Source organism: Rhipicephalus microplus, chromosome 4 (genome assembly GCF_043290135.1).
Source record: "Rhipicephalus microplus isolate Deutch F79 chromosome 4, USDA_Rmic, whole genome shotgun sequence".
Taxonomy (NCBI): Eukaryota; Metazoa; Arthropoda; class Arachnida; order Ixodida; family Ixodidae; genus Rhipicephalus; species Rhipicephalus microplus.
The window spans coordinates 59756970-59769860 of record NC_134703.1 but is presented as its reverse complement, the minus strand read 5'-3'; the positions used below and the strand labels follow the sequence as shown (position 1 = coordinate 59769860).

Here is a 12891-nt window from a genome sequence, read left to right as displayed (position 1 = left end):
GGAGAATATGGGTGGTCTGAATGTTCTATATTGTAGAATTATTGAAGCGGAACAGAGAGCTGGCATGGGCGAGGTTATTCTGCACTGTCTCATGGCGTTTATGGCAGCGGTGGCTTTACGGTAGCTAGACGATTAGTTGCAGCTATCTGCGCGCCGAGAAATTGCCGAATTGGGTTGACGGTCGCGCACGCGAAGGTGACCCATGGTCACATTATTTTTGTTCGATTTTTCAAACTAATTACGCTGTACCTGGTGAATGAATTGAACAACGCCAGTCGAGTAGATATACTACTATCAAATTCATATATGGTCCTTCCGACGAAGACTGACCCCAAAATTTACTCGTAACCTATGTCGAACGCATGCTCCGAACTGTGTCCTTGTAGAGCTGATCGGGTTCGTTCATCATGAACTTCCTAGAGAGGAAGGGAAACGAAGTGCCATAAATACCGTTTTCGTGAGCCGGATAGACCGTATAATGTGGAGCGGTGCGACAATGCGGTGCAATATTATTCACAGCTATGACTTTGTCGCCCATGAACGCACGACCTTGGTAGGGCTAAAAAATGTCGCGCACTCCATAGAACACGATGAGCAAAACACTGTTCGAAATGACATTTGCGGCAGCCTCTTAGAAAAGCATCTTTGAAATGACACACACATTTGTGAATTTGAGTTTCGCGGTATAAGTTCTTAAGATGAAATACATACATTCTTCATTTTCTAAGAATGACAAGCAGGCGGAAATTTCTAACTGCACAAGCGTACTTGTTTCTTTTTAAACTGCACCCGTCAATAGCAATGTTCAGGGAGTAAAAAAACACTTTCGGTTTTAAACGCAATCATACGTCTATGTTAGGTAGTCACCAGCGTTATGGAGCAATAATACAAGCAAACTCTACAATTACGCTTCTAAGTACTCTCACCAGGTGCCGTTACGGTCTCCATCACAACTATTAATTGAGAAGTGTTTTGACAGGACATCGGGCACTTTGTGTACTATGTGCCCGGTGCCCGACGATTTTCCAGTGTAATCAAATGAACGGCCGTTCATCTTTCGACAAAGGCTGTCGGGATTACTGAGAGGCATAAGAGGTGAGAGCCAGGACGCTTCCTAGAGACCGTCTCTCGGGCATCATGTCTACCCTCGCAGCAGCGCATCGACCTTTGCGTGTTGCATGTCCTGCGTATAGGTTCGAGATATTTTAAGCTTGCACGAAATGCGTCCTTGTTCGGCAATAGCTTTACTGTTGCCAGGACATCGGTGATCATCAAACGCTACTGCAATTTTGGCCTGCTGCAAGAGCGAACTTCTCTCTCGTTGGCAGCCAGAACATGCCGCACGACTCGACCAGCAAACCAAGCAAAACCAAGGGAATAAAGAACCTTGCTCGCGTTCTCAGTGACAAGGACTCCGACCTACCGTCTCCTTACGCCAAGAATGACGACGGCGAATCCGTGCTGCCATCGGCATTCAGGTATGTGTCCTGTGCTAACCTTTCCTGCCGTGGCGACGGGAAATGTAGAGCTGTTGGTAGTGCGCCCTTATCACGTCCACGACGGCGCCTGCACTGCTCAGTGCTGTCTTCCCTTCCTCCCCGAGTGTTTCTGCCTGGTTTCTGTGCTTTAATGAGCAGGTTTGCATAACTACTTAGATTTTCTCGGATCACGCCCACTGTGACTCATGAGCCGGCGTCACTGCTGGAAAACTCATTTGCTTTTTGTGTGTTCATTGGTTTGCGCTGATGTGCGCAGTCTCTCACGGTGACTTGCGCGTGACAATCGTGTGTGTTAGATGATGGACATCTTCATACAAGACGCTGCATTGGTTGTGTACGTACTCTCAGCTGCCATCTAATCTGGTCAGTGGTGCTAAATGCGAACGCCGATTTATTTATACCGAGCATGATACCGAACCACACCACGCTTGTTTGGTTTGTCACTAGGGCGCGCCCTGTCTCGGGTTGTTCGCGGGAGAAGCTTGGAATGCACGCTTTGCGCCAGATTTAAAACACAATCCAGGAAGCTCTGCGGAAATATCGTTTCTTGGTCCTCTTGCAAGCTGCCGATTAGTGTGAAGGATGAATCAACGCAAGGCAATTAATCGTCGTGGAATTTCATGTTTGTTTAATGTTAAAGAATGGGAAGTTATTTCTTGCCACTTAGTGATGACAATAAATGCGTGCTTTTGTTTTCGTTATGTACATCCATGGCTCTGGTATGTCACACTATTTTCACATTTCTGTCTCTGTATGTGCTGATGCTCACATTGCATGGCATTACATGGTACAGATTGCCTGGTTATACCCGCTACATTTCTTTGTACCATTAACCATGCACGCACAGTTGTCTCGTGCGTCATCGGTCATTCAGACTTCACGTCCGTGCTTCAGCTGGCATGTCGTCAAGGCGCTGCTTGGCCTTTGTGCATCGCATGTACTTCCGAATGACCAGAAGAAAAACAACGTGAACCGCCACAGAGCACGTGTGAATGATGTTCGCTTGCAATATCTTGAGCACAATGTCCCCAACTCTTGGTGTAGGTGGCGCTGGTGCAACATAGGCGTTGGCACTGTGAGCATCCAAGATATCATGCTTCAGGTGCACCATTGGTCCGTGAAGCTCTGCAAGTCAGAGATGGAACAGTGCTCTAATAGATTCCGATACAGGAGAGTGGGGAGGAAAATATGGTCCACTAATTTTACAGGATAGGATGCCATGAGTAGATGCAGCATAATGTTCTGGTAGGTTATTTGTGTTGATGAAATTTTAGATGGTACTGATGAAATTAGCTAAAAAAGCTTCAAATGGCAGTAGACTGACACCACAAATTTGAGAATATGCTAGCATGTCCGGGTCGTTTGTGGGCAAGACAAAAATATATTACAAGAATTCCTCATTAATCCTTCGATTTACTGTGCAGTTATGGTGTTTCTTTATGAAAAAGTAAGAATCTATGAAACCCAACCAAAATTTTAGTGCAATTCAGTTTTCTTTTTACCTAATTGACAAGTAACTATGAGCAGCCGGACCCTGCGTGAATCATTTTTTTCTTGTCAAACTAATGCAAAATGTACACTGGTGCTTTGTCCTGTCGTCTTTTTTCTGTCATGTAAACGTTGGTCAATTTATAGGTTCTGATGTTTAATATACCAGTGCAAGTTTTCCCCCATTCATATGAACACAGATCAGTAACTGAAACAATTTTTTTTATCTTAAAATGCATCTGTCTAGAGAGAGAGAGAGTAAAATGAGGGAAGGGCAGGGAGGTTGTTAGCTGTTATACTTGTGTTTGTCTAATAGAGGGCAAGTAACACAAGCTTTATTTGCTTATTTAAAGGAGGCACATGGTACAAATAATTGGTAATCTTCAGAATTACTTTAGTGGTGGAGAATTGGCTTCTGAAATCATAATTCTAAATGCAAACTTGAAGCATCTGTGCATGCTGTTACCTGCGTACTGTTCAAAGGCCAATTAGATTTAATGAATTTGTTGTAAATAAAACACGTGTGGCTTGATCTTTCTCTCGGTTTTTTCTTTTACTTGCAGTAGTGGGATCGTTCCTAAAGCAAGATACTGAATTTCACTACTCAAAAATGTCTGTGAACTTAGATTTATGCTCACGTTAGAAAAACCCAGAGGGTCGGAACAGCCTATTAGTGAACCACTACAACATAACCTGATAATATTACCTTGGTTTGGCATGTAAAACACTAGAATCATTAGACCCTGAGTGGAAACACTTAATTGATGCCTTTGAAATTTCAGGAACAATTGGATTCAGCTGGATTTACTGTGAATAAAACAACATGGCCTAAACATCTTTCGGTGGCCCTATAAAATGATGTCGGGGGAAAAGCTATTGCAACAGTTCAAGGTCGATAACCAGGTTATGCTATACTTAAAGCTGCCAGGTTCCTAAAAAGATTACTGGGCATGTCTGATAAAAAATATATTGTCACTTTTGAGCATATAGAGTTGAACAAATTACTGAATTACTGTTTTGTGATGGCTGTTACAGTATTAGCAAGGGGGCCGTGTAAAATATCTAATGAACTGTAATATTCTGAAATAGCAATAGTGTAGTTGTAGTACGGCACTTCATTAGGACATTCAACTATTCAACAACAGCCTTGTCTAAAACTAGTACCAGGTAAAACTAGACCAAGTATCGGGTTCTAAAAGTACTAAACATGCTGTTTAAAGCACTCTATTGGGTGTTGGCAGAGGGGTGCGATAAGGGCAATTGCCCCCTGCAAGCTACACAAGTATCATCCCCTCGCCCCGTACCAAAGCCACATTGGCGCCCCCCCCCCCCCCTCTCCAACCATGACACAACATGGGTTTGCTCCCCTGGAGGAAAATCCTGCAGATGGTCATGAACAGTGTGTATATCTGAAGTCAATATCTTGGTCACCTCAAAAATACCTTTTGTCTGCATAAATAATTAAATAAGAATGAGACGTTAACTTTTGTCAAACGAGTTTTTGATGTCGTACATTGAATTTTTGGGTGACTACGTCGCTGACTTGGTTCATCGTTCGGGCTTTAGGCTTCTTTGGACGTCGTTTGCTCTCACAATATATTAAGCGAAGTTATTTAAACCTTTATAGTTTTCACCGAGGCTGGCTTTCAGCAGGACATAATTGGCAAGTTGGGAGAGATTCCTAGACAGGCTCGTAGCCAGGACTTTTTTCGCGGGTTTAGGGGGGGGGGGGGGCACTTGTTGTAAGCCTTAAAGAAACGCCTATTTTCATTATTCGTTCTCGGTCATACACCCCCACCATGCGTATCTCTAGGAGGCTTGCGTTTGACCCCCTTCCTTTGAAATAAATCTAAAACACCCCCAATTCTTACCCCCTGACAGGCAAGGTCCTAAAACAGGCAGTTGTGGGAAACTCGTCATCACTTCATTTTAATTTTCGCATTAACAGCAAAGCTTCTTTACAAACTCGACCGGGGCGTCACTCGACCCCTCCACCCCTTCTTTTTTTAAGGGGAAACCCTGCGTCATCATTTTCATCATCATCCGCCTGACTACGTCCACTGCAGGACAAAGACCTCTCCCATGTTCCGCCAGGTAACCCAGTCCTGTGCTTGCTGCTGCAAATTTATACCCGCAAGCTTCTTGATCTCATCTGCCCACCTAACCTTCTGTCTCCCTCTAATCCGCTTGCCTTCTCTGGGAATCCAGTTAGTTACCCTTTATGACCAGCGGTTATCCTGTCTACGAGCTACTTGCATGGCCCATGTCCATTTCGTCTTCTTGATTTCAACTATAATATCCTTAACCCCCGTTTGTTCCCTAATCCTTCTGCTCTCTTCTTGTCTCTTGAGGTTAGACCCTGCGTACGCCTACGTTAATATATCATAACGACTTCGTGCCCCCCCCCCCCCCCCCCAAATGGTGGTGCTGCAATCCGGCTGCTTCAGTAGTGGCGTCAATGCAAACCGTCTATAGTTTCTTCCAGCACCGTCCTCGCATTCACGTACCTGACTTGGTGAGCACGTGGTGGAGGTGCGCCGCATCGTGCTCCCAACTGGCGTTGGCGGTGTGCTCCGTGCTCTCCTGGAGCACCACGACGGCGCCCTCGATCATGAAGAGGAAGCGCATCGCGATGGCGACCGCGAACACCGCCGCGGCGATCACCACGGGGCGGCGGGCCTCGCGCGGCGCCGCCCAGAAGACGAGCCCGTACGCCGCCAGGCTGGCCGCCGTGACGGCCAGCTTCGCGGACAGCGACCACACGGCGATGGAGGCGAGGAAGACGAAGCCCCGGTTGGGTTGCCGGCGCACCGCGGTCACGGTGGCCAGCGCCAGCTTGCACGTGTCCACCGCCACGCTGGTGATTGCCAGCGCGCGCAGGTTAACCACCACGTTGCGAGTGTCGAGCACGCCTCGCCTGGCCCGCTGCCCGCCGCCTTCCGCCCCGTCGTCGTCGCCCCCGCCGGCGAGGCTGGACGACATCTCAGGCGTGTTCCCGTGCTCTCCGCGCGGTGTCGTCCATTGCTGCCGCGAAGCTGCACGCGCAGGAGTACGGTCAGGTTACGGCTTATTGCTAAGTGGTTCTGAGAGAGAAAGGAGAAGAAAAGTGGGCTTCGCAACTGTCTGCTTCAGGGAGCGATACCTCAACAGTAGCTCACAAGGGATGGGTGTGAGGAGGGATTAAAAGGATAGGATTAAATGTATATATAAATAGAGAGAGATGCGCTGGGCCAGCCAGCGAGGATATGTGAGGGACAGGAGAGATAGGAAAGATGGAAACACGGTCACAGGAGTCCGAGGACGGGGCACCGCTTGCGAGAGATCTTGTCGGTGTTAGTAGATGGTGTAGAGCAAGTCCAGTCGGTCAGAGCTACAGAGGGTACGGCTTATGCTCTGGTATATTGTACGCACCACGATGTGTCAAGTGCACCATTTCATGCGTGTGCCATGTAGAACGCTTTTCTTTCTTTTGCTACGCCCTTTGAAGATTACGTTGTTTTCTTGTGGTCAGGATTGTGTGAGAATAGTAAGTTTTAGAACCGATTCGAATGGGAACAATGAATGGGACACTGAGTGAACCATTTTCAAAGCAGCCTGACAGTGCAATGGCGTAGCCAGGAGGTGGCACACCGGACCCCCTCCCCCCTTTCCCGAAGTTTTTTTGGCCATGATATACAAAATGACGCTCGACTGCATCTGCCTCCCCCCTCCCCTCTGCCACACTGCTCACTTGACAATTTTCAAAACGGCCTGAAAATGCCGAATTTTATTTCGCTGGTCCAACATCTCGTTCCATCTAGCATATTTCGTCATTGCCGAATAATCGAAAATAGTATTCGGCGCTGGCGTAAATCCGGAAAAATCTCATGGGGGTCACACACATTGATGCCATGGTAGACATCTTGTTTTTTAATAATTACACGTTCTTTTTAAATATAACAAAAGTCAACGTGGTGTTTTCAAATATCTTACGAATGAACTTGTGCTTGAGCAGCAAATAATTGCGAAAGTTTGTTTATACGCGTATCTCTTAGGTAAAAGCCTCTATAGCATATTTCTAGCTGTATGTCGTTCGGGTTAAACGATAAACAGGAAATGTTCGCACTTTTTTTTTCTGTTAACGCGCTAAGGAAATGCTGTTATTTAACTTCAGTTCCAACCTTGTGCGCTGTTAGCATCCCACGATTTACCCCTAAAATCGTTTTTCTGAAGTGTTTATATTCGTCAGTGACCTTTTTTAATGACATAACTATGTTGGAGAAATTTTCACTGTCAGTGGCTTCTACCGAACTATTTACAAATACAGAGTGGTGGATGATAAAAGATTCTTTCCTTCGTGCACCAAAGGCCAGTATAATAAACATTGGCAATTCATAAGTCACCCGTATCATTTCAGAAAGCATGTCGTATGCAGTACCATTTAAAACAAATGTCTTTCTTCGTTTATACTCGTGGGAAGGTTGCCCCGCCGCGGTGGTCTAGTTGCTAAGGTACACAACTGTTGTCCCGCAGGTTGCGGGATCGAATCCCCGCTGCGGCGGCTGCATTTTCGATGGAGGCGGAAATGTTGTAGGCTCGTGTGCTCAGGTTTGGGTGCACATAAGGAACCCCAGGTGGTCGAAATTTCCGAAGCCCTCTACTACGGCGTGTCTCATAATCATATGGTGGTTTTGGGACGTTAAATTCCACATACCAATCAATCATTTGAAGGGTTTTCGATTTCAGAGTTAATTTTAAAGACAGCGCGCTATGCTTAACTCGAGCAATTAAAAGGAGATACTTCAAAGGTTCTCAAGCGGGCACACTTGCAAGGGGTGCCCCTTGCTCCCCCCTCTGAGCTCCCCCCTCATGGTTCGAATATGCACTATTCTATTCAAGCACAGAATTTAATAGTGTGCTATTCGATTCATGATTGGACAGTTTCCAATATTCGCCCTCCCCTACTTGTGTTCCTACTTCGGGGGAGTAGACAGGACATCGTCAGAATTATCCTAATTCTGCGATTATGGCATTTTAAGGTTCAGCATGAGAGACTGCGTCACAGCCCCATGAGCCTGTCGGAGATAGATAGCCGGTGAACTCGACAACACGAGGGAGTGCGTCACCTTTATACCTTATGTATACCATTGTAATATGTAGAGAGTGGCTGTACAGCTAGCGCGTCACACAGTTTTATGACGCTGTACTTTCGTGAGAAGAACTGTCACAGCGAGCGCGCGAGCCTTTTGTCCTCTTAGCCGTGCAGTTTTGCTACGCGCTAGCGACGGCCATCGTTTATATTTATGAGTCGAAACCGATTGTTTTCGACGTCTTCGCAAAAGTGAAATAAAACAAACGCATAGTCGTGATGACGCGTTTTTGTGTTAAGAGGAGGTCTTCAAGGGTTTGTGCAAACGTCGTGCCGTCACTGCGGGTACCAGTGAGTAAGGAAAAATACATATAGTACACAGCCTTTTATATGTAAGCGTAAATCCACAACGAGTGGGAAAGGCGTGTTTACTTTATGTGCACTGAGCTCGGTAGAGTCCATGGTTCTTTTCGTATTCAATTAAGAATGGCGAGCAATACAGCAGTGTGCTATATCGGCCAGCGTTTGGCTCTGCGCTGACGCGAGAGAAATGACGTCACATAAGCAAAGCTACGTGTGGACGCTTGGTCACCAGACAACACATTATACTCTTCAGCTAGTGCTGTTGAAACGCCAATCTTCCGACTTTATCCGAGTGTTCCATGTATATGGCGTAAAACATATAGCGCTTACCGAAGGGCACGCGGTCGACTTTGCGGTGTGTTTGGCTCCCTTTGTTTCGGACGGGTCAGCTGTGGACCTGGCGATGCGACCAGCTGCGCCTTCTTCCTCGTCATCTTCTTATTCACGCCATTCAATATGGTGCACTGAGCTGATAGGTGGTGATGATGATCGTCACCCGGGAATGATTGGAACTCGGGGCAAATGGTGTCAGGCTGTGGCAACATATGATCACATACTTTGGGAATGTAGCATAGTGCCACCGCCTGTGGATATTATGCGTGATCCCTCTCTTGAGCACTGGGAGGCCGCGTTGACCAGCTGAGACCCAGTCGTCCAGTTAAGGGTCGTGGAGCGGGCCACACAGGTCACACCGCCAACCTTGGGTTGATGGCCATCTAACACGGAATCATCGTCAGTTGCTTTCTGGCGAAATAATGTTTTACCATCCATCCATGGAACTTGGGGGAAACAGCCAAATGTCTGGCGGAAAATTTAGTCTCAATATTAGGACCTATAGAATACAGGAATAGTTTTTTTTTTTTTCGTACTCTACCACAAGATCGGTTTAGGCATTTCCGGAAAGAAGGAGCACCTCTTTTCTGGGTCGTTCTACGATAGCGCAAAGGTTGGCGTGGCTTCCTCTGCAGCACCTTTAAAGTAGGGAGGGAGGACGTGCACAATTTACAACAGCCTACAGGGCACTGTGGCGGCTTCCAGGGAGTCATCGTTAACAGAGCACGCAGCGTGGCGCACTCCGACTAGACCCCCCTTTGTAGGTAGGAAGCGAATAAACCCACGCGCACTCGCTGAGCCTGCTGATACCGCTTTGTGCATTTACTCAAAAAAAAAAAAAAAAAAGAGAAGTCTCCTGTAGCTGCAGCCAGCGTGCGACAGGCCCTGGCTCATAGACGACCAAAAAAGCCAAAACACATCTTCGCATTCGAACACTGGTTCTTCGGAAATGAACTGAACGTAAAACAACAAGAGAAAACGAAAGAAAACAGCATATTTCAATTTTCCGTTACCGCCATTGAGTGCTCGCTATATGTATGCACACACAAGCACATTTCTATGGAAAAGTCAATATGTGTGCCGTGGGCGTTTCCCCGAACAAGGTGGCATGGCTGCTCTTTCAAATGAAATTCATTAGGCGTTCATGTTTTAGTTTCGCGCACTAATTACCATGTTGAATTCTGTTGCCCCTAAGCCTGAGGATGAGCTTTCGAAAACAAAGAAAGCTCCGGTGCACACGAGATATACACACTATGCTGATGGAAGGTAAAATAAAACGTGTGTGTGTGTGTGTGTGCGTGCGTGCGCGCGTGTGTGTGTGTGTGTGTGTGTGTGTGTGTGTGTGTGTGTGTGTGTGTGTGTGTGTGTGTGTGTGTGTGCGATAAACATCGTGGTATCGATGTCGCTCACTGCACTTTGTCTTCGTAAATTTCCAAGAGTTCGGGAGCATGATATTTAAAAGCACGCTGGCTCGGTGACGCAATCCGTAGGTCGGGCCATCAGCGATACCGCGGCTGTTCATAATGAAAGACCGTTCCCTGGTGAAGCCCCGTTTTGTCGTCTGCGTCATCGGATGTCGGATAGTTCATGTGTGCTGTATTTGGTCATTTGGCGTCGTTTCACTAGAAAACCGTGTAATCGGATGGCTGCGTATATATATATATATATATATATATATATATATATATATATATATATATATATATATATATATATATATATATATATATATATATATATATATATATATATATATATAATTTCTTAACGCTAATGTGTTTCAGCTGCGCCATGGCTGAAACGTTATAGGCATAAAAGTATTGCTCTCTTATGCGTGTAGCCGTTTGTTTTCTCTTCTTTTTTTTCTTATACGTACTGTACCTCCTGAACTTTTCTGGTGTGCACCAGGAAAGTTCACAAACGCGCACTAACACACACACGTGCGCGCGCGAAAGAGAGAGAGGGCGTTTTGTGATGTTCCTAGTGATGTAAGTCGCCTGGCAAGCCTTCGCGCACCTGTTGTCATTATAGGATGTACCTGTGTAATTGGGTGAAAGAGTTCAAAAAAAAAAAAAAGAGCGGCATTTATGGAACGCTCGTGAAACGCATGCCCCATGTAGATATTGCTCTTTTTGTCCTGCATTCGCCGCATGCGCCGCTTCCTTTTTCAGAGCAAAGCTGCCGCGACAGCTGCAGAAGGCCCTAACCCCATTTCAACACCGTCACCAGCCGTATCTGCGTTCGCTTTGTCTTAAGCTCGCTGTGCGTTGGTTGCAGTCTTTAAGCTCAATTGTAATCGAAACGGCAGGCATTATCTGCGCGAGACATGTCGAAGTGCATAATCGATTAACTATAAGGAATAGTTTAGTTTTTTTTTTTTTGACGGCACGCATATTGCAGTTGACGAATCGGTTCTAAAGTCGTCCGGCTTGCGAGGTGTGTCCACTAGAAACGATGTTCGAGAATGGCGCTCATTTTCACTTACGGGACATCGCACATGTGGGGTAAAATTTCGTCGTTCTCCCAGTTATACTTTGTGCGAAAACGACGAATCGTGCACTTAAGCTCGAAAGTAGCGGGAAAGTTCACATGCTTCTTCACACATTTTGGTAATGAATATATCGAAAACAGTGTTGCCATGTAAATTTGTTCGAAGCGAATACACCTTGCGGATCACCGCAGCGACAATTCTGTGACATTGCGTGCCGTACAAAGTAATTAGCTTTTACTGATTGCGTCGTGACTAAAACACTTCCTTTTCACTCAACGCCGCTGTCGAACGCGCACACACTTTCGATCATTATCGCGATCGGGCCCAATCATGATCAGCAGCGCACCGTGTGGCACCGATATAAAACCGCACATACATAGACGCACACATACGCACTCCCGCTATAGATTGTATACTCGTGGTGCGGCCGTGGGCGAAGCTTTTTGTCGGTTTTACAGCGGTATAACAGTTGCGGGCTCTTGAATCTCTGGACTGAAGTGCTAGGCTGTCACTTTGCTGAAGAGGAACCTTTGGGTGTTTGGGAACGAGTTTGGGTGTTTGGGAACCTTTGGGTGTTTGGGAACCTTTGGGTGTTTGGGAAGCAAGACTTTAGATTCCCGGGTTTACAGCATCTGCTAATTTAGAGACTTTTGTGCGTGTACTACACCGAACGAGACATTGTGTGCAGTAACTCATTGTGCTATACCACAATCACCCCTCATCATACCGTCCTCTTTCCCTTTTCCCCTTACCCCCGTGTGGAGTAGCAGGCCAGAAAGCCGCTTTCAAAGGCGACCTCTCCTCTTTCTTCTCACTAAACACCTCTTCTTCTTCTTGAAGTTTCAATATTCCCAGTCGGTGTCAAACATTTACATGTCATTTCATAAGAGAGACCATCGATTTTAATAATAATTGTTGGGCTTTAACGTTCCGAAACTACCATATTATTGTGAGAGACACCGTATAGTGGAGGGCTCAGGAAATTTCGACCACCAGTAGTTTTTTAACGTGCACCGAAATCTAAGCACATGGGCCTCAAACATTATCGCCTCTATCGGTAATGCGGCTGCCGAGGCCGGAATTTGATCCCGCGACCCCCCGCGGGTCAGCAGCCGAGTGCCTTAGCCACTAGACCACCGTGAAGGTTATCATTGATTTTCGAAACAGCTTGTAATGGATATTAGTAAAGACATATGTAGTGTGTGTGTGTGTGTGCGTGTGTGTGCGTGTGTGTGTGTGTGTGTGAGAGAGAGAGAGAGAGAGAGAGAGAGAGGGAGAAAGAGAACTGGATTACCCTTTGTTTTATACAACAACGTATATAATAAATAAGCCTCATACAACGTTACAGGATGTTAACACACGTATAGTTGTGCGATTTTATCCTCTTCAGTGTCACAGCACCTCATATTGTCCTTTTTTTTTTAAACAGCACTAGTCGGAAACTACTGTTCAACATAATTATCTTAAATCTGAACCCCGATGTATGTAGATACGAATGAAAGTGGTTTAAAAGCATTATCCTCAGTTTTCAGAAAGAACAGGAGAGAAAGACAACTTGGTTTGTACAGAATTGTATCGTTACGTGAACCGTAAGATTGGTTTTTACCAAATCACTATACGTTCTCACTATACGCCCGCGGAGATCTCGC

General features: G+C 46.0%; 2 protein-coding genes across 4 annotated transcripts in view; one reads left to right on the top strand and one right to left on the bottom strand.

Annotated features, from left to right (window-relative positions):
* Nucleotides 1-955: 955 nt before the first annotated feature.
* Wdr37 (WD repeat domain 37) overlaps nucleotides 956-12891 on the top strand; it is a 161304-nt gene continuing 149368 nt past the window's right edge. For 2 of the 3 annotated variants that reach the window (XM_075892833.1, XM_037422997.2), the window contains exons 1-2: nucleotides 956-1095; nucleotides 1329-1478. In XM_075892833.1, the coding sequence (XP_075748948.1) occupies nucleotides 1442-1478 (37 nt within the window). In that variant the 5' untranslated portion in view covers nucleotides 956-1095; nucleotides 1329-1441. Of the gene's footprint in view, nucleotides 1479-12891 lie in introns of all 3 variants that reach the window. The other variant, XM_075892832.1, reaches the window with a different exon arrangement.
* On the bottom strand, nucleotides 2105-8879 carry LOC142814286 (uncharacterized). The gene is made up of 3 exons (XM_075892834.1): nucleotides 8749-8879; nucleotides 5495-6022; nucleotides 2105-2624 (listed from the first exon to the last, which is right to left on the bottom strand). The coding sequence occupies exons 2-3, from the start codon at nucleotides 5967-5969 to the stop codon at nucleotides 2377-2379; spliced, it is 723 nt and encodes a 240-aa protein (XP_075748949.1). The 5' UTR covers nucleotides 5970-6022; nucleotides 8749-8879; the 3' UTR covers nucleotides 2105-2376.